The sequence below is a fragment of the Stegostoma tigrinum genome, chromosome 5, assembly GCF_030684315.1.
Source record: "Stegostoma tigrinum isolate sSteTig4 chromosome 5, sSteTig4.hap1, whole genome shotgun sequence".
Classification (NCBI taxonomy): domain Eukaryota; kingdom Metazoa; phylum Chordata; class Chondrichthyes; order Orectolobiformes; family Stegostomatidae; genus Stegostoma; species Stegostoma tigrinum.
Window position 1 is genome coordinate 91,517,472 of NC_081358.1, and position 25,779 is coordinate 91,543,250.

Consider the following 25,779-nt stretch of genomic DNA (forward strand, 5'->3'; position numbering starts at 1 on the left):
GAAACACGGGTGGTGTTCCGGACCCCCTGACCTGGGGCACGAGCACTTGCCGCAGCCATCGTTGCAGGTTGGCTGCTTCCCTGAACCAGCGTTAGGCCGAAGCCAGCATTAAGATCCACTGGTCGCAAGGGTGCACAGCCAACCCGACGTCCTCCTTTCACCTCCAAGACAGCACTCTCCTCCTCTCGGTCCACAAGAGAGTGGGTCTTTATTGTGTTCGAGATGTAAGCTGGTTCACTGAGCTGTAAGGTTTGTTCCCAGATGTTTTGTCACCATTCTAGGTAACATCATCAGTGAGCCTCCGACGAAGCGCTGGTGTTATGTCCCGCTTTCTATTTATCTGGTTAGGTTTCCTTGGGTTGGTGATGTCATTTCCTGTTCTTTTTCTCAGGGGATGGTAGATTAGCTCCAAATCAATGTGTTTGTTGATGGAGTTCCGGTTGGAATGCCATGCTTCTAGGAATTCTCGTGCGTGTCTCTGTTTGGCTTGTCCTAGGATGGATGTGTTGTCCCAATCAAAGTGGTGTCCTTCCTCATCTGTATGTAAGGATACGAGTGATAGTGGGTCATGTCGTTTTGTGGCTAGTTGATGTTCATGTATCCTGGTGGCTCGCTTCCTGCCAGTTTGTCCAATGTAGTGTTTGTCACAGTTCTTGCAAGGTATTTTGTAGATGACGTTCGTTTTATTTGTTGTCTGTATAGGGTCTTTTAAGTTCATTAGCTGCTGTTTTAGTGTGTTGGTGGGTTTGTGGGCTACCCTGATGCCAAGGGGTCCGAGTAGTCTGGCAGTCATTTCGGAAATGTCTTTTATGTAGGGGAGCATGGTTATGGTTTCTGAGCCCGTTTTGTCTGTTTGTTTGGGTTTTTTGCTGAGAAATCAGCGGACTGTGTTCATAGGGTACCCATTCTTTTTGAATACGCTGTATAGTGGCAAAAGGAATTCAATGCAGAGAAATGCTGGGTAGGGCAAACAAATCAAGGTAATACACAATAAACAAAAGGGTATTGAGAGTGTTAGAGGAAGTGTGAAATCTTGGAGTTGTATGTGCACAGGTCCCTGAAAGCAGCAGGACAAATCAATAAGGTGGTAAAGCAAGCATATTGGATGCTTCCTATAATTGGGCAGGGTACTGAATACGAAAGAGAGATGTAATATTGCAATGATATAATAGACTGATTAGGCCATAGGTGAAGTTTTGTGTACATCCTAGTCACCACATTACAGGAAGAACATTTTTGTTTTAGAGAGAGTACAGAGGCAATATACTCAAATTTTGCCAAAGCTTGAAAATTGCAACTGTGAGAAAAGTTTGGATAGACCAGTGTTACTTTCCTTAGAACAGAAGGAGCTGAAAGGTGTCTTAATTGAAGTGTACAAAATAATTGAGGAACTTGGATAGCATGATAAGGAAGTCCCGTTTCCCCTAGTGAGGAAGTCCGTTACCAGGGAGAATTAAGGTAGGAAGATCAGAGGAGACACAAGGAAGCAGTTTTTCACTCAGGCAGAGGTGGGTTTTAGGTCAGTTTAAAGTTGAGGCAGAAACCCTCAAGACATTAACAAAGAATTTGGATCTGTATCTGCAGCATTGCAATATGGATCAAGAGCTGGGAAGTGGAATTTGAATGGGTGGCTAGTTTATTTAGCTGGTGCAGGCGCAATGGGTTGAATTCTGTACTATAACTTTTCCATCAATTTTGGTTTGAGTGTGTAGATAAAACAAGTGAATAAGTTGGTTTTTAACAAGGATTCAATGATCTCTTTCAAGAAATTTGAATTCCCAGTAATTGAGTTAGAAGAACTGCACAAGATTTCAAATATTAAGCCTTTATCTCAGTTTTCCAGAAATCCTAAGCCAGTCTCCAACAGTAGTGTTCATTCTCTTGATTCCTTCCTCTGGCCAAGTCAGGATTAATCATCTAATATCTTTAAATGCCCAAAGATTCTGTCTGTTTGAACAGAGATCACCTTCCCCCACTCATTCTGTCTGATAGTTAACAGACAGCAACTTTGTTACTCATAGTCTGTGCCCTGTCGCTCTTGCCCTCTCTCTCTGGTCTCCCTGAGAGTCTGTTGTATTTAACAAGATATAGTTTATTGAATGTTGGGCAAAATACAGATTACATTGACATCATTGATTTGAGAGACTTTGAAGTGGACCAGATGTTAGTCTGGAGGGTTATGTTGATATTCTACAACATGCCAACATTTAAAAAAAGGAGGGTGTTGGCTATTTGTGCTTTGAAATGCATTAAGGTAAACAAGCCCCTAAGATCTTATGGGATGTACCCCAGAATACTGATGAAGGCAGGTGAGGAAAATGGTAGAGCCTTGTACGAAATTTTTATGTCTCCTTTAGTCATAGGAGAGGTCCCAGAGTACTGAAGAATAGCCAACGTAGTTCCTTTGTTTAAGAAGGGCAGCAGGGATAACAGGGAAATTGCATGCTGTGAGCCTTACATCAGTGGTAGGAAAATTATTGGAAAAAATTTTTAGGAATAGGATTTACTCACATTTGGAAAAATATACTTAACTAGCAATAGGCATCATGGTTTTGTGTATGAAATATTGTGTCTTACAAACTTGATTGTCATTTCTTCAAAAAAAAACTCAAAGATTATTGATGAGGGCAGGGTGGTAGATATTGTCTATATAGCCTTTAGCAAGGCCTTTGACAAGATCCCTCATGGTAGGCTGATAAAAGGTGGAAGTCACATAGATCTGCAGTAAGCTGGTAAGATGAATACTGTTGTATAGTTGGATCGAGTATTTGTGGATTGGAAGGCAGGACATTGGGATTTGATGTTTGTAAAACGATGGGGGGGAAGCATGTGTGGTTTCTGTAAAAGATGCTTTTTTTTTAGGCTTGAAGGTATAGAAAAAAGTCTTCAGGCATCTGCAGATGTACAGAGAGTTCTTGAAATCGAAACATTGTATAATAGGGCTATACTCCTTAGCAGGCAAAGCAGCATTTTTTTAAACCAAGAAAACAGGTTTTTGAATTTAGCCAATTAATTTAAACCAGGCCCTAGATACCAAAACCAAATTAAATTTAAATCTGATGGTTTTGACAACCTAGGACCAACCTTATTATAAGAAATTGATAGGTCATCAAAGGTGTAGAAGAGAGGGCATTTGAAAATCAGGTGAAAATCAATTGTCATCTGCCAAGAGAACAGCTCTCAGTTGTAAAAGAAATAATAACTGGCTCTCATAGAATTCTCCAAGTTCTCAGAAAATCATCATCTAAAGAAACAGTACAGTGCACTCTTAGCTAATATTCCTAACAGAAGAATTTGACAGAGAAAGGTATTCCTGACAGAGGAATTCGATGGAGAAAGGCATTCCTGACTGGACAACAGTGGAGAAGGCAAAGAACATTCTGGAGGACTTATCCTGGCTGTAACTTCAAGAGACTACATTTTAAGTTGTTTTTATTAATTTGGTTTGTATAGGTGGGACTTATATTTATTGGAACAGCATACCATTAGAAATTTGTTTTATGCAGGGATAGTTACTAGTTTAGGGGGAATTGTTTGCTTTGTTAGTAGATCTGTTAATTTGTTTACAGTTAGAGTTAGATAAATAAATTTTTATTTATCGAGTATCAAGTGAGTATCAGGGAGTTCTTTCATTTTACCAATCCTTTATAACATATTGAGTAGGTGAGAGGCAGGTTTTACCACTCTTCATTCTTCCTCTAATAGATTACAAGGCAAGGCAAGCTTCTCTATGTGTTTTGGTTTTAGTTATCGGGGTGGGGGGTAAACCTCTCCTCCGCTTTATATAGGACTGGCTTAGTCACAGAAGACTGAGAGTTGGGGTGGAAGGGTATTTTTCAGATTTGAGATCTGTGACCAGTGGTTTTCCACAAGAATCAGTACTGGGACCCTCTTGTTTGTAACGTATATAAATGACTTGGAGGAGAATGTACGTGGCCTGATTAGTAAGTTTGCAGATGAAGCAAAGATTGGGGAAGCTCTGGATAGTGAGGAGCATTGCCAGAAGATACTTCAGGAAATAGAGAGACTGGAGACTTGGATAGAGACATGGCAGATTGAGTTTAATTGGAACAAGATGATGCATTTTGGAAGATCCAATGCAGGAGGGAAGTATATAGTAAATGACAGAACCTTTAGAAGAATTAATATACAGAAGGATCTAGGCATCCACAGTTCCTTGAAAGTGGCAACATATGTGAATAAGGTGGTCAAGAAGACATATGGCATGCTTGCCTTCATTTGGTCAGAGCATAAGTATAAAAATTGGCAAGTCATATTGCAATTATGTAGAACCTTAGTTAGGCCACATTCGAAATAGTATGTTTGCATCTGGTCACCACACTCCCTGAGGATGTGAAGGCTTTGAAGGGGGTACAGAAATGGTTTCCAGGATGTTGCCTGGTTTGGAGAGTATTAGCTGTGAGGAGAAATTGGACAAATTTGATTTGTTTTCACTTGAATGTCAAAGGAGAGGGGTGACCTAATAGAAGTTTACAAGATTATGACAGACATGGATAAAATGGATAGTTGGAGTTATTTTTCTCAATCTAGAAATGTAAATTAGTAGAGGACATAGGTTTAGGTGGAAAGGAATGGTAAAGGAGATGTGAGAGGCAGGTTTTTACAGAGTGGGTGATAAGTGCTTGGAATGAGGTTGTCGACTTGCTCGCCAACCGAGCTTGCTTGTTTTTGTTCAGACGTTTCATCACTGTGCTGGGTAACATCATCAGTGAGGTCTCACTGATGATGATACCTAACATGGTGATGAAAACAAGCCAGATTGGCGAGCAAGGCAACAACTTCGCCTACAACCCAAGCTACAAATCTTTGCTAAAACTTTGAAGTGTTTGGAATGTGCTGCCTGAGGAGGTGTTGGCTTCTTGACAGGTATATGAGTAGGCAGAGAGGAGAGGGATAAGTATAGCATAGGGGCAGAAAGCTTTTGGTTTGGAAAGGCACCATGTTCCACACAGTCTTGGTAGGCCAGAAAACCTGTTCCTGTTGCTGTGCTGTTCTTTGTTTTTTTTGTTGCTATGGTAATATTTCAAAGAATCAGCTGAACAGAAAAAGTAACAAATGAAGAAGTGCAGAGATTCAATAAATAAATGTGTTGCATGTATTTATGTAATGGTAGAGAGCCTAGAAAAGATGCAACTTCAGAGGGAATGGACGAGTAAGATACATCAGAGGAAAGACCTTTTTTTCTAAAAAAAAAAGGGACGTTTTCCCTTGTGGGTGAACCCAGAACAAAGGGCTCTCTTTTTAAAGCTTATGTCCAATCTTAGATGACTTGCAAACTGAAAAATGCTGTTGGGAAGTGATAGGACCTGCACAGGACAGAAACAATGAGAAGATTGAGTCAAGGACCTGCCTTGGAGGACATAAGAAACTGATGTTGCACAAGTCATATTCTCTCCTCTTTTTCACATTTCCTTGTTAAATAATGTATGTTGACACATTAAAATGCTTAATGTGCCATTAATCTCATGACAATTTGGATTTAAAGTTATATTTGGATGCATTCTTAGAATTCCAACTTTCTTGAGAATGGGAGCTCACTTCACTTTATAGGATGACTTTACTTTCAGTTGTTCATTGTGTCAAATCTTCTTTCTCATGCTGACTTTTTTTTACCATTCTTCAGAGGTGTGAGTTAGAACACTTCTTGGTTTGACATGGTTAACTTTGTTAAGAGCAAGGTTGCTGATCTCTGATACCTTAGGCTTTCTGGTGCAAGCAAATGTAAATCACAAAACCAGGAGAAATGTTCTGCCATAATGTTTCTTACCATCAGGAGTCAGTAATCCCTTTGTTTTCCTTTAAATTCAGGTTATGTCATGAGGATGTTGGTTTTTCAACAGTCTTTGAGCCACCTTGTTCAGATTTACTCCTGACTTCCATGTTTGCAAGATTTTAAATGTAAAAATCTAAAGAAATCTTCAAACAGCAAAATATATGAATCATTCTCCTGTTTACATGTAGGATAACTTTTAATGTTAAACTTATTTCCAAACTGTAAACTTTATGTTCTTTTCCAGGAAATGTTCTTTAGTAACTGGATCAAGGGTTACAAGTGAATATAGAAGAGGAAATATCAAAAGCATATCATGATTGAAAGGTGGAGCAGACTCGATGGGCCAAATGGCCTAATTCTACTCCTAACTATTATGGTCTTAACAGTACCTCCAGTGTAAACAGTTTGTGCTTTTGTCAGGCAGACCCTCAACTGCTTTAAGAATGTTTGTTTTAGGATTACGTTAATAAGATAAAATATCTTCCTATCTTTCTAGTTAGCTTATGAATTTGTTTAAATTTCTGTTGCACTTTCATTGACCCACTCAGCACCCAGATTTTTTTTTCAGCAGTTCTTTTCACATACGAGTAATGGCTTCCTGGAATACTTGCAATGAGTAGGTTGATTTGGTTGAAGGGTGCAAGATCCAGAATAGTCTTGATAGAAAAGATGTTTTCCTTTGTGGGTGAATCCAGAACAAGAGAACTTTTTTTTTAAATTAGGAGTCACACTTTTAGGACAAAGATGAGCAGAATTCTTTTGAGGATTTTGTGATATCAGAAGGCGCTTCCAGTAGGTTAATGAAATATTTTTACAATAATAGCAGATTCTTTTTATGGAAGCGGGTCAATGGTTACGTGGGTGCTGGGTGTCAATGGGAATGTGGAATTCAAACACATCCAGATGAGACATGATCTTATTGAATGGAGGAGGGGCTGAAGTAGCTTTTGTGATGATTTTGTTATATTTGTTTGTCCATCATTTTGAAGTTTTAATGCATTATTGAAGAATATACATCAGAGGCACCTTTATTGATGCATAGCTGAGTCTTTGATTTATATGCAATCCTTCCCTTTTATTTCGTCATTAGCTTGGAAGATTGCAATTGCCTGCCCTGAAACCTCTCACTCTGACTCTACAGGCATATTTAAATCAGACAGAGATAATGGGAACTGCAGATGCTGGAGATTCCAAGATAATAAAATGTGAGGCTGGATGAACACAGCAGGCCAAGCAGCATCTCAGGAGCACAAAAGCTGACGTTTCGGGCCTAGACCCTTCATCAGAGAGATGGGTCTAGGCCCGAAACGTCAGCTTTTGTGCTCCTGAGATGCTGTTTGGCCTGCTGTGTTCATCCAGCCTCACATTTTATTATTTAAATCAGACAGGTTCAATTTAGCTCCAACCTTTAATTGCTAATTGACAGTATGAAGTTGGAATGTTCCTTTAAAATCAACAGCTTGAGCTTTTTTAATTCTTTGAGCACATCTGTCATTGAAAACAGTAATTTTCATAGCAGGAATACAGAAAGTCGTAGATTATTATACATCACATGATTCCCTCTTGAACATTTTCAGTTTCAGCAACTTTATTGGTCTTTTCTGAAACTACTGGAAACACCAACACCTTACCTGCAGCCAGGTTATTTCCCAATATAAAATCAGCATCTTTTATGGGCTACATTATGTACAATCCCCATAATTATAGTTCTGGAAATAAGCCACATTTTAAGTTTGATTTATGAAATGGAGCAGTTAAACAACTTCCATTAATACTGTATATCAATTTTCTATAGTTAATTTTCTGGCCTGAAATCCCTTCACCTGAGACTATCAACAATTGATCACATTCCATATCTCTAAGAAGATTAGTTCACTTGTCTGTTTTATTGGACTATTTATCTAGTCCAACGGAAATTAGATTTGATGCTGATGTTATCACAAGCTCCCCTTACAGGGACAGCATGCCCTCAAGACATACACTCAAAAATGCAACAATTTTGGCTTTTAGTTTCCAACACACAGTGCTTATGTACTGTATTAAAACAAAAATAATATGGTGACCTTCCTAAATTACCCTATCTTCAATTCTGTCTTTTTCACTGTCTTTTCCTTTCTGCTATCTTCATCACTGCAACCAATATACTGTTCATTACCAGACTGCAAACCCACAAAGAAACTGGAGAGACAATCAAAGGTTTACAGCTGCTCATATGGTTGAGATAATTCGTAATCACCAGCCGTTATTGCAGTTTATGCAATTTTTCCTGATTTTAGAAATGGTATTTGTTTCCATGTGGGATCTGGTTCCTAAAAGGATGCACATATTTTTCATGTTATTCCATTAGCATTACCTACTTAAGAGTTTCAATAACCTTTAATCTTCATAGATATGTACCACTTCTTGAGAAAACGTCACAGGCGTTTGCCTCTGTTTCTTACATTTCTTAACCGTTGCCATTAAACTTCCAGAATTAACTTGTAGGCATTGAGAACAATTGTTCTTACTGGACCATAAACACTCGACAATGTGTTTGAAACAAATGAATATACTTCAAATACGTTCCCCAGAAACATAATTTGCAAAAAAACTATCCAAAGAATTGGCAGATGGAATACAATGTGGAAAAATGTGAGGTTATGCATTTTGGTAGGAAGAATAGAGGTGTAGATTATGTTCTAAATGTGAAAAGACTTAAGAAATCTGAAGCATAAAGGGACTTGGAAGTCCTAGTTCAAGAATCTGTTAAGATTACATGCAGATTCATTTGGCAGTTAGGAAGGCGAATGCAATTTTAGCATTCATTTCAAGAGGGTTGGAATATAAGAGCAGAGACCTACTGCTGAGGCTGTGTAAGGGTGTGGTCAGATCGCATTTGGAATATTGTGAGTAGTTTTGTGCCCTGTACCTAAGGAAGAATGTTCTGGCATTGAAGGGGGTCTGAAGAAGGTTTGCAAAAATAATCCAAGGGCTGAAGGGCTTGTCATATGTGGAGTAGTTGAGGGCTCATGTTTTGTACACAATGGAGTTTAGAAGGATGAAGGGGAATTTGATTGAAACTTACAGAATATTGAGAAGCCCGGATATAGTGGACATGGAGAAGATGTTTCCATGGGTAATTGAAACAAAAACCCAATGGCATAGTCTCAGAGTGAAGGGATAATCCTTTAGCATTGGGATGAGGATGAATTTCTTCAGCTAGAGAATGGTTAATCTGTGGAACTCATGGCCATGGAGGGCTGTGATGGCAAAGTCACTGAGTGTATCCAACACAGAGAAAAATTTTTGATTAGTAAGGGAATCAAGCGTTACAGGAAGAAGGCAGGAAAATTGAATTGAGAAACATACCAGTCATAATTGAATGGCAGAGCAGACGCAGTGGGCTAAATTGCCTAATTTTACTCTTATATTTTATGATCTAATGGAAATCAATCCTTTTCCCTTTTATCTCTTATTGAAAAATTCTTGTTCATTCACTGTGTCCAGGGATTTTATTTTAATCAGATGGTCCAGGAGTCTGTAAATTTTCCACGGCAGTGTCAGTTATTGTATCCTTTGTTTTTTGATGTTTAACATGGAATTTGGATTTCTCTAGCACTTGACACAGGACACTTATGCCCTTGACAACCCTGTGCAATCTAGTAAATTATAGCAGATCCCGATTTATAAACGTTTGACTTATTTATGCTCGTACTTATGAACGCGATCCCATATTGGGGTGTGATTTCAAATATCCAACATATGAACATTTCCTATACTTATGAATGGCTGCTTTATACTGTCCTGCATGCATACAAATCAATGTGCGAATGGACTCAGGAATGTTTGCAACCTGGGAAATACCTGTAGTAACAATTATGATGGAAATCAGCAAGTAAATACATTTATTCCTTTCCCTGAATTCAGGGTTGTAAGATATACTGACACTTTAATCTAAACAACGTTACTTTTGAGCCTTGCTCTCTGCTATGAACAAGAAACCACTGAATTTGCTATAATCCCATCCAGGAACTCAACTGCAAGAAAATCTAAGCCCCTGGTGATAGGCTTTTAGTTCTAGATTGTGCTACATCTTATTTGATGGCCAAATTTACCTCCTTCCATTAGCTGTTTCATGATCTGCACCTTCAAGGGCTGTTGTGGTGAATTAGAGTGAAGCAACAGCTGGGTCACTGGACACAAAACATTAACACTGTTTTCTCTCCACAGATGCTGCTAGACCTGCTGACTTTCTCGAGCAGTTTTGGTTTTTGTTTCAGATTTCCAGCATCCTCAGTTCTTTGCTTCTGGTCTAAAAAACAATAAACAAAACCAAAATACTGCAGATGCTGGAGATCTAAAATAAAAACAGAATGTGCTAGAGAAACTCAGCAGGTCTGACTGTTCCTTCTGAAGTAATTGTTGGACTCAACTCTAACGCCGTTTCTCTCTCCACAGATACTGCCAGACCTGTTGACCTTCCCCAACACTCTCTGCTTTTCTATTATTTATTTACAGTTTTACAATGTTAGTACCCTTAGGTGTTGAGCTCAAACCCACCTTCTAAATAAAACCTACTTGCCCAGTGTGTTACAAATAGACTAAATCTCAAGAAAGTTTGGCAAGTTTTCATTATGGAAGAGAACTGCTGTGGTGTCAATTCACTGCAAGCAGAAACATGGTCTTGGAGGCAGGGGTGGAGCATCAAAAAATATACTGAGAAACATCTATAATTAACTGTTGAGCCTGATGTTAACATTAATTCTGGCCCCCAACAAATGACTAAAGCAATTTGCAAATAAGATTGGAAACAAACTTTAAAAATGCTAATCCAGGTAAGACTGCAGAGTCTAAAAAACTTAGTTTGGGTGGAGCCTTGACTGATTTTGGTAGGCAGCAAGGTCTATTGCATAATCTTTCCAAAATAGGCCAACTACCATTATTCTATTGTTGTGATGCTTTATTTTCAAAAGTGTGTGAGAATATCCGATGCAGTCATGCCCAATAATTCTTTAAAGTTAGGCTTCTTTGATGTAATTAGCACTCCGTTTTCAGTGCACTTCGGTGTCAGTATTGTTGACAATATTGTTTACTGTCTGATATAATGTTCACCCCTACAAATCGATCATGTGTTTGATCATGCGCACAATTGTGGAGTCGTGAGGGCTTCTTTGAGCTCTCTGAGCTTGAATAGTGCAGTGCTAGAACAGTTCAAAATCTATAGTTTTGGTTTTTACTCAAAAGAACACTCCGGACTAAATCTTAAAATTGCCAGGAGCATTTACGGGAAACTTACTATTATGCATTACAGTTTTGAAAAATTCTTCATGACACAATCTCTCATTTGTACATTCCTAAAATTCTAGTGAAAAGGAGGGAGAGCTTTGTTCAGGGCACCTAGTCATCACTGTCACCATTGTAAGCTTTCTCATGATTAGTGATGCCTTGGGCTCATGTAAAACACAAAGTGGAGTGCCATTTACAAGAGGCGCATTTCCAATCCAGAAGGAGCATTTACTCACTGTTTCCTACTGTAGCAAATAAACTTCTGACAGTTGGGTGTTAAATGGTATTGGAACTATCAATTGTGAGGAAATCTAAATTTTCTTTGGTTTCTTGTACCAGTTCTGGAAGCCCACAGAAAGTAGGTAACCTAGCTGCAGAGAGGAGAGTTAGGAATTCAACTAGAATAAGAAAAATTGGAAAATAAAAACTGTGCTTCTTAATATAAAATGCAAGCATAGATGTAAAATGATCATCAATGAAAACTAATGTAGCAGTGTTTACGGTTTACACACTGTGTGCCTAATCCTCTAATGTTATCACTGTAAACTTTTTCTCAACTGTGTATGTCCAGATGATGTACTGAAGGGTAAGAAATTTACAATGAAGGAGACAGAACAGATTACTAATCGTGAGAAACCTACATTTACTGGTTAAGGGCACAGTTTAGGTGACCTGTGACATGGAGGAGATGGAACATTGGTCTTGGATGGCTTGGTTGTTTCAGGTCAAATGTTCATTTTCTAACTATTCATCAAAGGCAGGGCACTGTGCCCTGATGTGTTGTTTTTTTCCCAAAAGTGCCATTGTTTTTCAGAGCATGTTGCCACGTCATTGCACAAATTACTGCCTTGTGATTAGCCATATATATACCTTTTTCAAAATTTAACTGATGACCACTTTTGTAGTTGTTCATGTGGAACACCAAATATTCAATTGATGGGTAAAGGAATACCGAACTACCAGTGCTACAGTCCTCATGGTGCATCTTGTATGAGGTAAACTAAATTCCTTTAAACTGAAGAACAGCATTCTTAAAGCTCACTTATTCACCTTCTATTACTGAGTGCAAAGTCAAAATCTTAAACGTCCTTGGGCCAGAAGTGTAACCTTGCCAGGGTTTCAAGTTGCACACTACTATTCAGTGACTAAGTTGGGACTTGTGGGATGTCTGTTAAGGACAGGACTATACTCAGCTATTAATGTATGTGACTGCATGGAATCTAACTGTCTGCACTCAGGGGTGCATCCTAGTGAACTGGGTGGAGTTGACCCAGAGCTGGCAAGCATCTGTTGAACTGTAACTATGTAGGAAGCCCAATGTTGAGAAGTGATAAATCGAGTGGAAAATTGATAAATGTTTCTTGTTTTAACTTTGGCTGATAGCTTCAGCCGTTCCAGCTGAGTGCAACTGATTTGTACAATTCTGATGTTGTGTTAATTTCTCAAACAGTCATATATTTTGATCTCACCAACTGAGGTATCCTATCCGCTTATTTATATAAATCTGATGTGTATGCTTGATATGCTTGTGCTGCAGGGGCATTATTTTCCATTTTTTCTCCATGGGTTTTCAAGATGAAAATAAATGCAATTTAATCTGGTATATTTCCATTGACTAGTCTAGTTCAGTGGCAGCTGGTGATATTTTTGACAAATAACAGATAGCTGTACATGCATAGTCAATAATTATCCTTTCCTGTGGAGCTCTAGCACAAACCCGATTTACTTGTGATTTATATTGCTATCAGGCACAGGAAAATACACTGTTACAAATGTGCAGTTTTTCAGAGTTTTTTTAAGTACTGATGTATTTGTTATTTGCAGTGTATTTCCGTAAGGACAATTTGTAGGTTTTTAAATCATTGTTTTGTTTTCCATACAGCCATTTCTTAGTCAAAATCTGCAAGTTCAGTTATAATTTATTGCTTGCTAATGTGACCTGTTCTCTTGGGATTCCTGGCACTCTAGTCTTTTGCTGCAGTTGATGAATTCACATCTGAGCACTTGTGCTTTTGCTACTGCACCTCCAATTGTAGTAGCTGCTGATCTTCAGGGAAAGCAGCTGCTGTTTCAGTTAGCAGTCTCCACCATTAATCAGTCTGTGACCTCCTGAATCCTTCACCCTCCCTTTTTTTAAAACTGAAAACAGAGCAGAGACTCTCTTACACCTACCTCGGGTACAATTTTCAGATATCCAGGTTATGTGCCTGAAGCAGCTGTTAGACTATTTAAAACTAGAAAGGCCTAAGGCCTATTTTAGACCATATTTACCAAGGCTAGGCTGTACTAAACACTGATACTCGTAGTTGCTTTCAGTATAATCAAGTCTGTGTTATACTGTTTTACCAGTGACATGGAGGCCCCTGCCAGAAACTTAAGTCTTATATGAAACATTTGCTTGACTGTGAAGACGGAAGAAATGAGAGTGTACGTGTATACAAAAGTGTGGGGACTATCAGTGAAAGTGGCCATAAAGCTTTGGGTTGCTATTTAAAAACTGAATTGAAGCACTTCTGTCCTTTCAGGTTGGAAACGCACTGTTCTCATAAAAGCAAAATATTGTGGATGCTGAAAATCTAAAATAAATAGACAATGCTGGAGAAACTCAACACGTCTGGTAACATCTGTGGACAAAAATGGAGTTAATGTTTTGAGCCTTCTTCAGAACAAGATAAGGTGAGATGAAGAAGTCACACCAGACTCAAAACATTAACTCTGTTTCACTCCACAGATGCCGATTTAAACCTGCGAACTTTCTCTAGCCTTCTTTGTTTTTTATTTAACCTGCTATTTTTATCCAGCCTCTGTGTGTGTGCCTCTAGTCCTACACCAATGTGCTTTGATTCCTAACTGTTCTCTGAAACCTAGCAATCCAAAATGCTGCCAGTAATTCAAGGTGATGGCTCAACATCGTCTATTCATGGTTATTAAGGAAGCTCAGTAACTACCTAGCACAATGCCTACATTTCAACACTGAACTTTAAAAATCTACTTAAGAAACTGGTGTTGTTTTTGGAAATCCATAACTTTTGGAATTCCATAACTTGAAGTAATTGACTATTTTGAAGTCTCAGAGTAACTAATGTCATTCAAAATGTTGTCCTGGCGTCCTATGAATATTCCTCAGCAGAAACAGTGGAATGTATACCAGATGTAAATCCAAAAACCAGGCCATTTAGGGTGGCATGGTGGCTCGGTGGTTAGCACTGCTGCTTCACAATGCCAGGGACCTGGATTGAATTCCAGCCATAGGCAACTGTCTATGTGGAGTTTGAACATTCTCCCCATGTTAGTGTGGGTTTCCTCTGGGCTCTCTGGTCTCCACTTACAGTCCAAGATACGGAGATTAATTGGATTGGCCATGCTAAATTGCCCATAGTGACCAGGGATGTGCTGGCTAAGAGGACTAGCCATGGGAAATATAGTGTAAGGTGTAGGTCTGGTGGGACGCTGTCTGGAGGGCCAGTGTGGACTTCCTTTATTCATTCATGGGAGGAGGGCGTTGCTAAGCAGCATTTATTACCCATACCCTAAATGCCCAGAGGGAAGTTGAGTCACCCACACTGGTGTGTGTTTAGAGTCACATGTAGGCCAGATCAGGTAAGGATGGCAGATTTCCTTCAAGGACATTAATGAACTAGATGGGTTGATCCAACAACTGATAATGGATTCATGGTCATCATTAGATTCATAATCCCAGATAGTTTATTGAATTCAAATTCCACCATCTGCCATGATGGGATTTGAACCTGGGTCTGCAGAACATTATCTGGGTCCCTGGATTAACAGCCCAGCGATAATACCAATAGGCCATCATCTCCTCAAATGTTTCAGAGATAGTAGGAACTACAGATGCTGGAGAATCTGAGATAGCAAGGTGTAGAGCTGAATGAACATAGCAGGCCAAGCAGCATCAGAGGAGCAGGGAAGCTGACATTTTGGGCCTCGACCCTTCTTCAGAAAATCTGATTTTCTGAAGGGCCTGGGCCCAAAACGTCAGCTTTCCTGCTCCTCTGATGCTGCTTGGCTTGCTGTGTTCATCCAGCTCTACACCTTGTTATCTCCCCAAATGGCCTGCTTCTACCCTCTAGGGAGTCTATGATATTTGAACTAATTTAATCTGGCAGTACAACTGTATAAGACCAAGATCCAGACAGAGTGCTAACAGTAAAATATAGAGCTATGGAATATTGTTTGGAAGTCATAACATGTGTCACTTGCATTCCAGTTCTGACATCTCGCCTATTCTGATATCTGTACTCAGAACTCACTGACTGAGAATTAAGAATCATCACACAGTCTAAACTTTAAAAAAAACTGATCGGACCCAATAGCAAACCACAGCGTTATTTTGATTTTTTTTTATTTGATGAGACAAGTGGTGCAAATTTAATAGATTTTTATATATGTTCAACCTTGTATCAGTATCCTGCTGAGGAATGCCAAGGACTTGTACATGCGCATGACCAAGCCAGGACAATGTTTACACATCCCAAAGAATGGGTCTGTATATAAATGGCTCATGAGCTAGACTTCTTATAAGAGAAGGTAGGTAAGGAAGTGCTATGTCCACCTAACTGGGTCACTCTACCTGTATTGTTGATGCTTTCACAAATCATGTGGTGTTGGGAAAACTAACGGTGTACATGTGTGTGCAAAGCATTGTGGATCAGCTGTCCGCTTTATTCTTCATTTTTCTGGGTTTAAGGTTTTACAAATACTGTTGTTGCTGCTCTGCGTTAGGACATGTGTTTAAGTATCTGTTTAAAAATATATACAGTTTCCTTTTTAAATCTTTGATGTTTCTAAATTAATATTGAACACTATAAAATGAAATGTGAAGTTTTTATTTGAAAGCCAAGCAGCAAAATAATCTTGAAAACATTGGGTGCAGCCATTTTACGGCTATGATGGGAAAATAAGTGGGAATCCTTTTAAAATAAAATGTATGCACCCTGTGTAAAACGACTGGAAGAACAATTAGGAATTTTCTCTGTCTTCTAACATTCATTGCTCAGTCAATATTGCCAAAATGCTTTGTGTATATATATTTAATTGCTGATAGTGGGACTTCCTTACTGGAATTTAGTTACTGTATTTCCCTAACATTACGCTTCAAAAAGTGTTTCACTGGCTGTGAAATGATTTAGATGTCCAGCATTTACATAATAGATATTCTTTCTATCTTTGCACACACCTAGATGGATAGGGTAAACAAATGGATTATTTCAAGACCTCTGCTAGCTCCAAGGAGTTGCTCAGACCATCTGGTATGGTTTGGTCTTTGGCTGTCTTCTTCTGTCACTCTCGAAGTGACATGCTTTCCTGTCACTCCACAGCTTCTCATAACATTACTTCTAGGATGGGCAACATGGCAAGCATAAGTCTTTATTTTTTAAAATATAGCTGCCTGAGATGAAAGTGAGGTGAGCACTTGCATAGCACTGACACATCATATAGAGATGCTATACAAATAATAATTTGCCTAATTCAGTGCCTCTGCATGATCACTTAAATCTCATTTAATTTTTTAAAAATCCCACTTCTTTTATAGTAGCTTGTTTCTGATCTTGCAACCTATTTTACCTTTTCTTGCACATTTGCTTGTGATTCAGAGTTTCAAGTTCTAAAATGGGAAGAGTGTAGTCCGATCACAGCAGTTACTATACAAATCATTTTGCATATTTAATAGTGATATAATAGGGCACGTTAGCCTATACCACGAGATCCTGTTCCTGTAAATTAGGAATTTCTCATTTTGTTTACTGTGCAGCAGGGATCATTAAACAATAACAGGCACTTTCCCACAAAGAGTAAGTCATCCTGAACCTACTCTGTCTTTTGATGGTATAGAGAAGCATTATCAAGGGCTTACATCGTTACAAGCAAGGTGAAATCTGAAGATTGGTGGAATAGCAAATAATGAAGGGGACTGTCCGAGATTACAGCAGAATATAGATAGATTGGAGAGTGGGGCAGATAAATGGCAGATGGAGTTCAATCCGAGCAAATGCAAGGTGATGCATTTTGGAAGATCTAATTCATGAGCAAACTACACAGTAAATGGAAAAATCCCAGGGAAAATTGATGTACAGAGAAATCTGGGTGTTCAGGTCCAATTTTCCCTGAAGGTGGCAATGCAGGTCAATAGAGTGGTCAAGAAGACATATGGCATGCTTTCCTTCATTGGATGGGGTATTGAGTTCAAGAGTTGGCAGGTCATGTTACAGTTGTATAACACTTTGGTTCGGCCACATTTAGAGTAGTGCATACAGTTCTGGTTTCCACATTACCAAAAGGATGTGGATGCTTTGGAGAGAATGCAGAGGAGGCTCACCAGGATGTTGTCTGGTATGGGGGGCACTATCTATGAAGAAAGGTTGAGTAGATTAGGATTATTTTCATTAGAAAAATGGAGATTGAGGGGGGACCTGATTGAGGTCTACAAAATCATGAGAGGTATAGACCAGGTGGATAGCAAGAAGCTTTTTCCCAGAGTGGGGGACTCAATTACTAGGGGTCATGAGTTCAAAATGAGAGGAGGAAAGTTTATGGGAGGTATGCGTGGAATGTTCTCTACGCAGAGGGTGGTGGGTGTCTGGAACTCGTTGCCAGCAGAGGTGGTAGACGCAGACACGATAGTGTCTTTTAAGATGTATTTGGACAGGTACATGGATGGGCAGGGAGCAAAGGGACACAGACCCTTAGAAAATTGGTGACAGGTTTAGACAGAGGATCTCGATCAGTGCAGGCTTGGAGGGCTGAAGGGCCTGTTCCTGTGCTGTAATTTTCTTTTGTTCTTTTGATGCTCAGTCTTGGGATGTAACAGTGAAACTATTTTGTGTTTGTCTTTCTTTCACAACCTCTGACTATGATTTTCCAACCTGTCATTAAATTGTTGTGATTCCCTGTAATATCTTCAGATACTTATCCATATGAAACACAGGTGCAGCAGCATTTTGAAACAGAGTAGGGTTTATTGGTGTGTTCTAAATTAGCAACACTCAAATGTGGACAATAGCAAAGTAAACCTTAAGGTGATGGGAATTGAAATAACTGAATAAAAGTAACGTGTCTGGTGTTGGGTTTTTACCTGTTGAATGGCTCATGTTAGTGTAGGATATGTCTCCAGTTAATTATTATTACATTGTATTTATTCACTTGATGCAGATTCCCCCTGAGTCCGTGCTGATCATGCCCAACTTGTATGGACCATCTGGCGATGCTTTTGTGATATTCCCATCACTAGAGGCTGCCAAGCAAGCTGTGGTAGAGAAGAACCACCAACACATTGGTAGTCGTTATGTAGATCTTTATGTGTTGTAAAATATATGATACACTCAATGTGAAAACATAGGTCACAAGCATGCAAAACAAATAACATTTATAACAAAAATTCAGAATGAAGATGCCTCTTAAGATAAATTTTTATACCAACAAAATTAGAGTAGTGCCATGTTCATTCTACGTTAGAGGATAAGTGAAGTTGGACATTGAAAGAATTCATAATATCTCCAAATAATGATTTGGTTTAGTTAGCACAACCAGCAAGGCTAAGGCTTTTAATGAATATTAAAACTTAGATGCCATTGTGACACATAAACACACAAATCCACGTCAAACAGTTTTATTGTGGATGATGTTTATAACAATGATCCAAACTGACCTTTATTATTGTGCAACATGTATTGAGCACATCCGTATCAGACATTATTGTAACACCTCAGTACAGGCCACTTCCAAATGAAACAATATTATGCTTGTGCAGAGCATTTCCTCACTAACCATTACCATATTCTGCAGGGCTTTTGCATGTCACTTATTGTAGCTATTTTAAGGGAGGTGCGCTGTGCACTAATTACACAGCTGTACAAGAATCCTCCACGCCAATCACTACCGAGGCTTGCTGGTAAAGATCAGTATACTTAGTGTAACACACACATATATATATATAGGGAATTTCCATATCACTAACACAAAAAACTTGATAGGCATGTCTATGTTCTTGTTACAATAAAGCATCTGAACAGCACTCATCCATGCCAAATCTTAATACAATGGATATGTACAGAACATTCTACTTTGATAAATGCTTCCATACTTCTTTGGAAGCCTCCACAATGTCTCTGTATCACACCTGTACTCAGGATCTTCCCTATCACTTGCTATTGTAACAAATTTTAAAAAGGCTCATTTATTAAAATCATTAATGTAACATAACATAAAAGATTCTTTGACTCCACTAGTACAGATACAGGATGCTTCCCAGATATGAGTGTGGAATGGATGACATTATTGGACGTTGCTTCAGCTTTATTCAAATGCAAATACAAGCCTCATATCTGCCAACTGTTGCTCTGACAGCACAATTCCATGCCAATATCCTGCTGCAGTTGGAAGTTTATTTATTCTGCTATTTAACATTTAGGAGATTTAGTCTGTGAACAATCACTTTCTTTTCTAAGTATCGTATTGTATCTTTTAAGTTAAATGAAAGTCACAAATATAAATTTTATATGTATAAATGGTTTACAGACATAGTTAAGTGCTGTTAAAACTGTGTGCCTGTTAAAATAATCAATATGAAGTACTGACTAAAAACGCTCCAATATGTATTTTGTTTAACCTTGGAACAAAATGGCCAAAATTATATATACTAACACTTACATTTTTCTGAATGGAATTTTATCCTAGTTACATTCAAATCTGAATATTAGTGTCAGTACAGACAAACAAATGAAAAGGCCAAAGACATAGATAGTGTTAAAGCATAATTGTTTGGTAGTGCAAAGCTTAAACCTTGCTAGAAAGGAACATAAAGCCAAAAACCTTTGACCTTGTTCTCATCAGGACTGGAATGTGAGAAACCAATTTTTTGAAAAGTAATATCAATTTATACAGCACAAACAACAATATACATAGGTGCTGATTGGCTAGCATGGAATGTGGGTGGATCAGTTAAATTTGTTTAGTTCACTGATTAACCACAGATTAGGCAGGTAGACTCTAATTAGACAGTCCCTATAACAATTCCATAGTGAAAAAGATGCAACTCTGGCCATGGGCACCCGCATGGGCCCCAGCTATGCCTGCCTCTTTGTAGGTTACGTGGAACAGTCCCTCTTCCGCACCTACACAGGCCCTAAACCCCACCTCTTCCTCCAGTACATTGATGACTGTATCGGCGCCGCCTCTTGCTCCCCAGAGGAGCTCGAACAGTTCATCCACTTCACCAACACCTTCCACCCCAACTTTCAGTTCACCTGGGCCATCTCCAGCACATCCCTCACCTTCCTGGACCTCTCAGTCTCCATCTCAGGCAACCAGCTTGTAACTGATGTCCATTTCAAGCCCACCGACTCCCACAGCTACCTAGAATACACCTCCTCCCACCCACCCTCCTGCAAAAATTCCATCCCCTATTCCCAATTCCTCCGCCTCCGCCGCATCTGCTCCCACGATAAGACATTCCACTCCCGCACATCCCAGATGTCCAAGTTCTTTAAGGACCGCAACTTTCCCCCCCACAGTGATCGAGAATGTCCTTGACCGCGTCTCCCGTATTTCCCGCAACACATCCCTTACACCCTGCCCCCGCCACAACCGCCCTTAGAGGATCCCCCTCGTTCTCTCACACCACCCTACCAACCTCCGGATAAAACGCATCATCCTCCGACACTTTCGCCATTTACAATCCGACCCCACCACCCAAGACGTTTTTCCATCCCCACCCCTGTCTGCTTTCCGGAGAGACCACTCTCTCTGTGACTCCCTTGTTCGCTCCACACTGCCCTCCAACCCCACCACACCCGGCACCTTCCCCTGCAACCGCAGGAAATGCTACACTTGCCCCCACACCTCCTCCCTCACCCCTATCCCAGGCCCCAAGATGACATTCCACATTAAGCAGAGGTTCACCTGCACATCCGCCAATGTGGTATACTGCATCCATTGTACCCGGTGCGGCTTCCTCTACATTGGGGAAACCAAGCGGAGGCTTGGAGACCGCTTTGCAGAACACCTCCGCTCAGTTCGCAACAAACAACTGCACCTCCCAGTCGCAAACCATTTCCATTTCCACTCCCCCTCCCATTCTCTAGATGACATGTCCATCATGGGCCTCCTGCACTGCCACAATGATGCCACCCGAAGGTTGCAGGAACAGCAACTCATATTCCGCCTGGGAACCCTGCAGCCTAATGGTATCAATGTGGACTTCACCAGTTTCAAAATCTCCTCTTCCCCTACTGCATCCCTAAACCAGCCCAGCTCTCCCCCCACCCCCCCCACCCCCCGCCACTGCATCCCAAAACCAGTCCAACCTGTCTCTGCCTCCCTAACCGGTTCTTCCTCTCACCCATCCCTTCCTCCCACCCCAAGCTGCACCCCCATCTATCTACTAACCTCATCCCACCTCCTTGACCTGTCGTCTTCCCTGGACTGACCTATCCCCTCCCTAACTCCCCACCTCCCCACCTATACTCTCTCCACCTATCTTCTTTACTCTCCATCTTCGGTCCGCCTCCCCCTCTCTCCCTATTTATTCCAGTTCCCTCTCCCCATCCCCCTCTCTGATGAAGGGTCTTGGCCCGAAACGTCAGCTTTTGTGCTCCTGAGATGCTGCTTGGCCTGCTGTGTTCATCCAGCCTCACATTTTATTATCTTGCAACTCTGAGCCGGCTGGCCATAGCCGGTGTACTGTGCACAAGTAAATGAAGGGTGTCTTGGTAACAGGATACTGACCTTTATTTCACCACTTCATGCCAGACATAATCCCAAACTAAACTAGTCCCACAGATAGTAGGAACTGCAGATGCTGGAGAGTCTGAGATAACAAGGAAAGCTTTCCTGCTCCTCCTGATGCTACTTGGCCTGCTGTGTTCATCAAGCTCTACACCTTGTAATCTGAAACTAGTCCCACTGCCTACTCCTGACCTATACCCCTCCAAGCCTTTCCTATCCTTGTACTTACTCAAAATAAGGGATCCAACAGTTGTAGGTCATCTCTTTAGCCATCTTTGTTTCCTTTTCATCTCTCTCACTCTTGTTGCCATTGTTTGATTTATACTCTTTTTTTCTTGGCCTATCCCACTTTTTCCCTTCTGTAATAGTATACTGGTGTCACACAGCTAAGAAGGAAAAAGAAGAAAAAAATGAAAAAGATGCAATGTAGGCACTAATTCCTTTTACCTGCACAGAACAGGGTGAAGGTATTTAGCTTCTTTTAAATGCAAGTTAAATGCACTGCAAGGTCAACTGATAATCTTAAATTCATTCCAGGAGTGGGTTCAGCCAATTAGCACTCTCAACACATAGTGTATAAATTGATGCACTAATTTTAAGGTGTCCCAGTCCTGATGAGTGCGACATGAGATGCTTTGCCTTGATGTATTTTTTTTAGCAAATGCTGCAAAATGTATAGGCACGATTCGATTATCAATTACTAGGCTTTAACTATTGAATATTACACTTAAAATATTGTCAACAAAATATTACCAATTTGATAGTAGGCGATTACTTTGGTATAAAATATTAGAGACAAATGTCTATGAGCACTAAAATGCTGAATAAATATTTTAATATGGCAACAGTTAGCTCAAGGAGTGCAATACTTCAGGACAAATCTGTGAGTTACAATATGTTCAACTAGTATCCTAATATTTGATTCTATGAAATGTCAAAGGAATGATTTTTAAAGAAATACTGTAAATGCGTACAATTATATATTTGTCAGTACATTTGTATATTAAATTCAGTGTTAAATAAAATACTTTAAGTATGTTTGCAATAGTTCTTTTATTAGTCAATATAAATTTATCTGTCAAATTAAGACTGTCAAGTACCTAAGTGGAAAATGAGGTGCTGTTCTTCCAATTTTCACTGGGCTTTGCTGAAACACTGCAGCAGGCCTCGAACAGAAATCTTAATGTGGGAACAAAATGGTTTACTGAAATGGCAAGAAACTGGAAGGTCAAGTCATTGTTACGGACTGAATGGAAATGTTCTGCAAAGCAGCCACACAGTCTGCTTTTCATCTTACCAAAATAGAGAAGACTGCCCTTTGAGTAGTGAATACAGTAGACTAGATTGAAAGAAGTACAAATAAATCCCTGCTTCATCTGTAAGGGCTGTTTGGCACCATGGACATTGAGGAGAGAGTAAGTAAAATTGTAAGTGTTATACTTCCTGAAAGCTGTGTCTACGTGCAAAGAAAGGTGCTGTTCCTCTGTATATGAATGGCTTAACAAGAAACTTCTCTTTTCAGGTGTTAAGAAATGCAGCCTTGAAAAGCTCACAGGTACCGACACCCTTCTGGATACTTCTTTCAATCTAACGCCATCCCTTCTACTTCCACCTTGTGTTCACTGTACCCTCTGCATTTTGACATTGACCTATCTGAACTCATCAAAGAACTCCATTTACCCCATTCCACTCTCACATCAATTAAATTTGCATATGACCCATTGTTGAACACTTTTTATTGGCTATGTCTCTGTGCCCAGTTCTTCAGTCAAGAGTCCTCCGCTCAATCCATGCACCATGGTCTCCAGTACTTTCCCTCCATTCAGACCACCCTTTCCAATTTCTTACCTAGTCTCAACCTCTTTTTCAAGAACTGTCAATGCGACAGTGGCCACCTTAATTTCTCTACACCCCTCACCGACTCTAATTGGTGTCCCTTTGAATTTGCTGCCCTTCATTCTCTCCAGCCTAACCATGACTTTATGATCAAACCTGTGACAAGAGAGGATCTGTTGTTATCTGGTGTGCCAACCTTTACCTTGACAAGGCTTACAGCCAACTCTCAGACACTTCCTTTTATCCCCCCTGACCTATGTGTTCCATCACTGAACATCAAGCTATTATTTCTAGCACTGTCATTGACCTCATCTCCTCTGCTCTTTCCTATCTCAGAGGCCCCTTAAATCACACAACTTGCTTCCACCTTCCACCAACTAGACTGTCCTTGAAGATCCATTGTTTTAGCCTATTCCTTCCCCACTGGACAGATTTCTTCCTTTCTTGACTCCAAATCTTCCACTTTTTCCTTGAAAAGAAGACAAAACAGTCTCTGTCCACCACTACCGTTCTTCACCTGGCTGAATCATTCCTTTCAAACAAACACTTCCTTATGGGTTTGCTCTCAGCAGAGCTGACCAATTTTCTGCTGTTAACAGTTGCTATTAACATCTAATGTTCATCCAAATCACTCCTCTTCTACCATTAGCTCTCTCTTTGTCTTTTGTTCTGGATGCCTTTACCATCTACTCTATTTGTCCCTCCTCCACCATTGTTAACAGTATAAAAACAATTAATTTCTAGTTCCTTACAGATTCAAATCAGATATTGGACTCAAAATGTTACCTGTTTCCAAATACTCCAGACTTGCTGAGTTTCTCTAGTGCTTTCTGGGTTTTCTTGACTACATAGCCAAGTTTGTTGATGACACAAAGATGGGCATCATTGTCAGCAATTTAGATTGAAACATAAAATTACAAAGAGATAATTGATAGATTAACATGATTGAGCAAACTTGTGGCAAATATTGTGGAGAGTATTGTAGGTAGTGTCACTGGACGATCTTAAGGCCTGGGCTAATGCTCAGGAGAGGTTCCTACCGAGGTTCAAATCCTACTATGCAGTTGGCAGAATCTAAATTCAATTAATAAAAAAAACTTATAATATTGGCAACCATAACTGTCATCATTTTGGGGATGGCATGGTGGCTCAGTGGTTAGCCAGCTACTTCACAGCACTAGGGGCCTAGTTTCGATTCCTGCTCAGGCAACTGTCTGTGTGGAGTTTGCACATTCTCTCCGTGTCTGTGTGGGTTTTTTCTGGGTGCTCTGGTTTCCTCCCACAGTCCAAAGATGCGCAGGCTAGGTGGGTTGGCCATACTAAATTGTCCATAGTGTTCAGGAGTGTGTAGATTAGGTGGGTTTGAGGGAATGGATCTGGGTGGGATTCTCTGAGGGTTGGTGTGGACTTGTTGGGTTGAAGGGCCTGTTTTTACATTGTAGGAATTCTATGAATTTCAATATAGACAATTGTAAGGTCATCCATTTTGGAGCCAAGAAGTATTGAACAGAATACTTCCTAAATAGTGGAAAGCCAGAAACAGTTACAATCCAAAGAGACCAGGCTAGACCCAGGAAAGGGGTAGGAAGACACTTACCCCCAGAGTGTTTGTTACAGGTGGTCCATTTTGCAACAGTCAGCTGCATCCTACTTCATAGCTGGAAGGTCAACTGCGCCCAGTCAATGACACTCACTGAAGTTCTTATTAATGTCCCAACATAGGAATGTGGCCACTCACGCACACAAGAAGCTATGTGGTTCACAAAGCAAGCCAGATGAAGGTAACCTGTGGTCTGGTGTTCACATGTGTGGGAGGGTATCTATCTCTAAACACTCTGCTGACACAGAACAATTGTCCTAATGGCTGTAGCAGAAGAAGTGAAATTCCATTACTGTTACTGAAACAACAGCTCACTACTGCATGGATAACTGTAAAGTTTAATGACTCGGCCACTGCGGGTACTGCAGATGACCACAACTCTGGTCATTGTTACTTGTAAAGCCATTGCAAACCGATGTTGAAGACTGAGAGTATGAGGCTGGCCATGCACAACCCATCTACAATTCTACTAATATATTTACTATCCAGACCTCACCAACTCCCTCACTTTCATTCGTGTCATATCTGGAAATGTACTCCC

General features: G+C 40.0%; 1 protein-coding gene across 5 annotated transcripts in view; it reads left to right on the plus strand.

Annotated features, from left to right (window-relative positions):
* The window catches only part of esrp1 (epithelial splicing regulatory protein 1), an 86,445-nt gene extending 63,636 nt beyond the window's left edge, over nucleotides 1-22,809 (plus strand). For 3 of the 5 annotated variants that reach the window (XM_048529484.2, XM_048529480.2, XM_048529481.2), the window contains exon 15: nucleotides 18,230-22,809. In XM_048529484.2, the coding sequence (XP_048385441.1) occupies nucleotides 18,230-18,385 (156 nt within the window). In that variant the 3' untranslated portion in view covers nucleotides 18,386-22,809. Of the gene's footprint in view, nucleotides 1-15,484; nucleotides 15,612-18,229 lie in introns of all 5 variants that reach the window. The other 2 variants (XM_048529482.2, XM_048529483.2) reach the window with 2 other exon arrangements.
* Nucleotides 22,810-25,779: the final 2,970 nt, after the last annotated feature.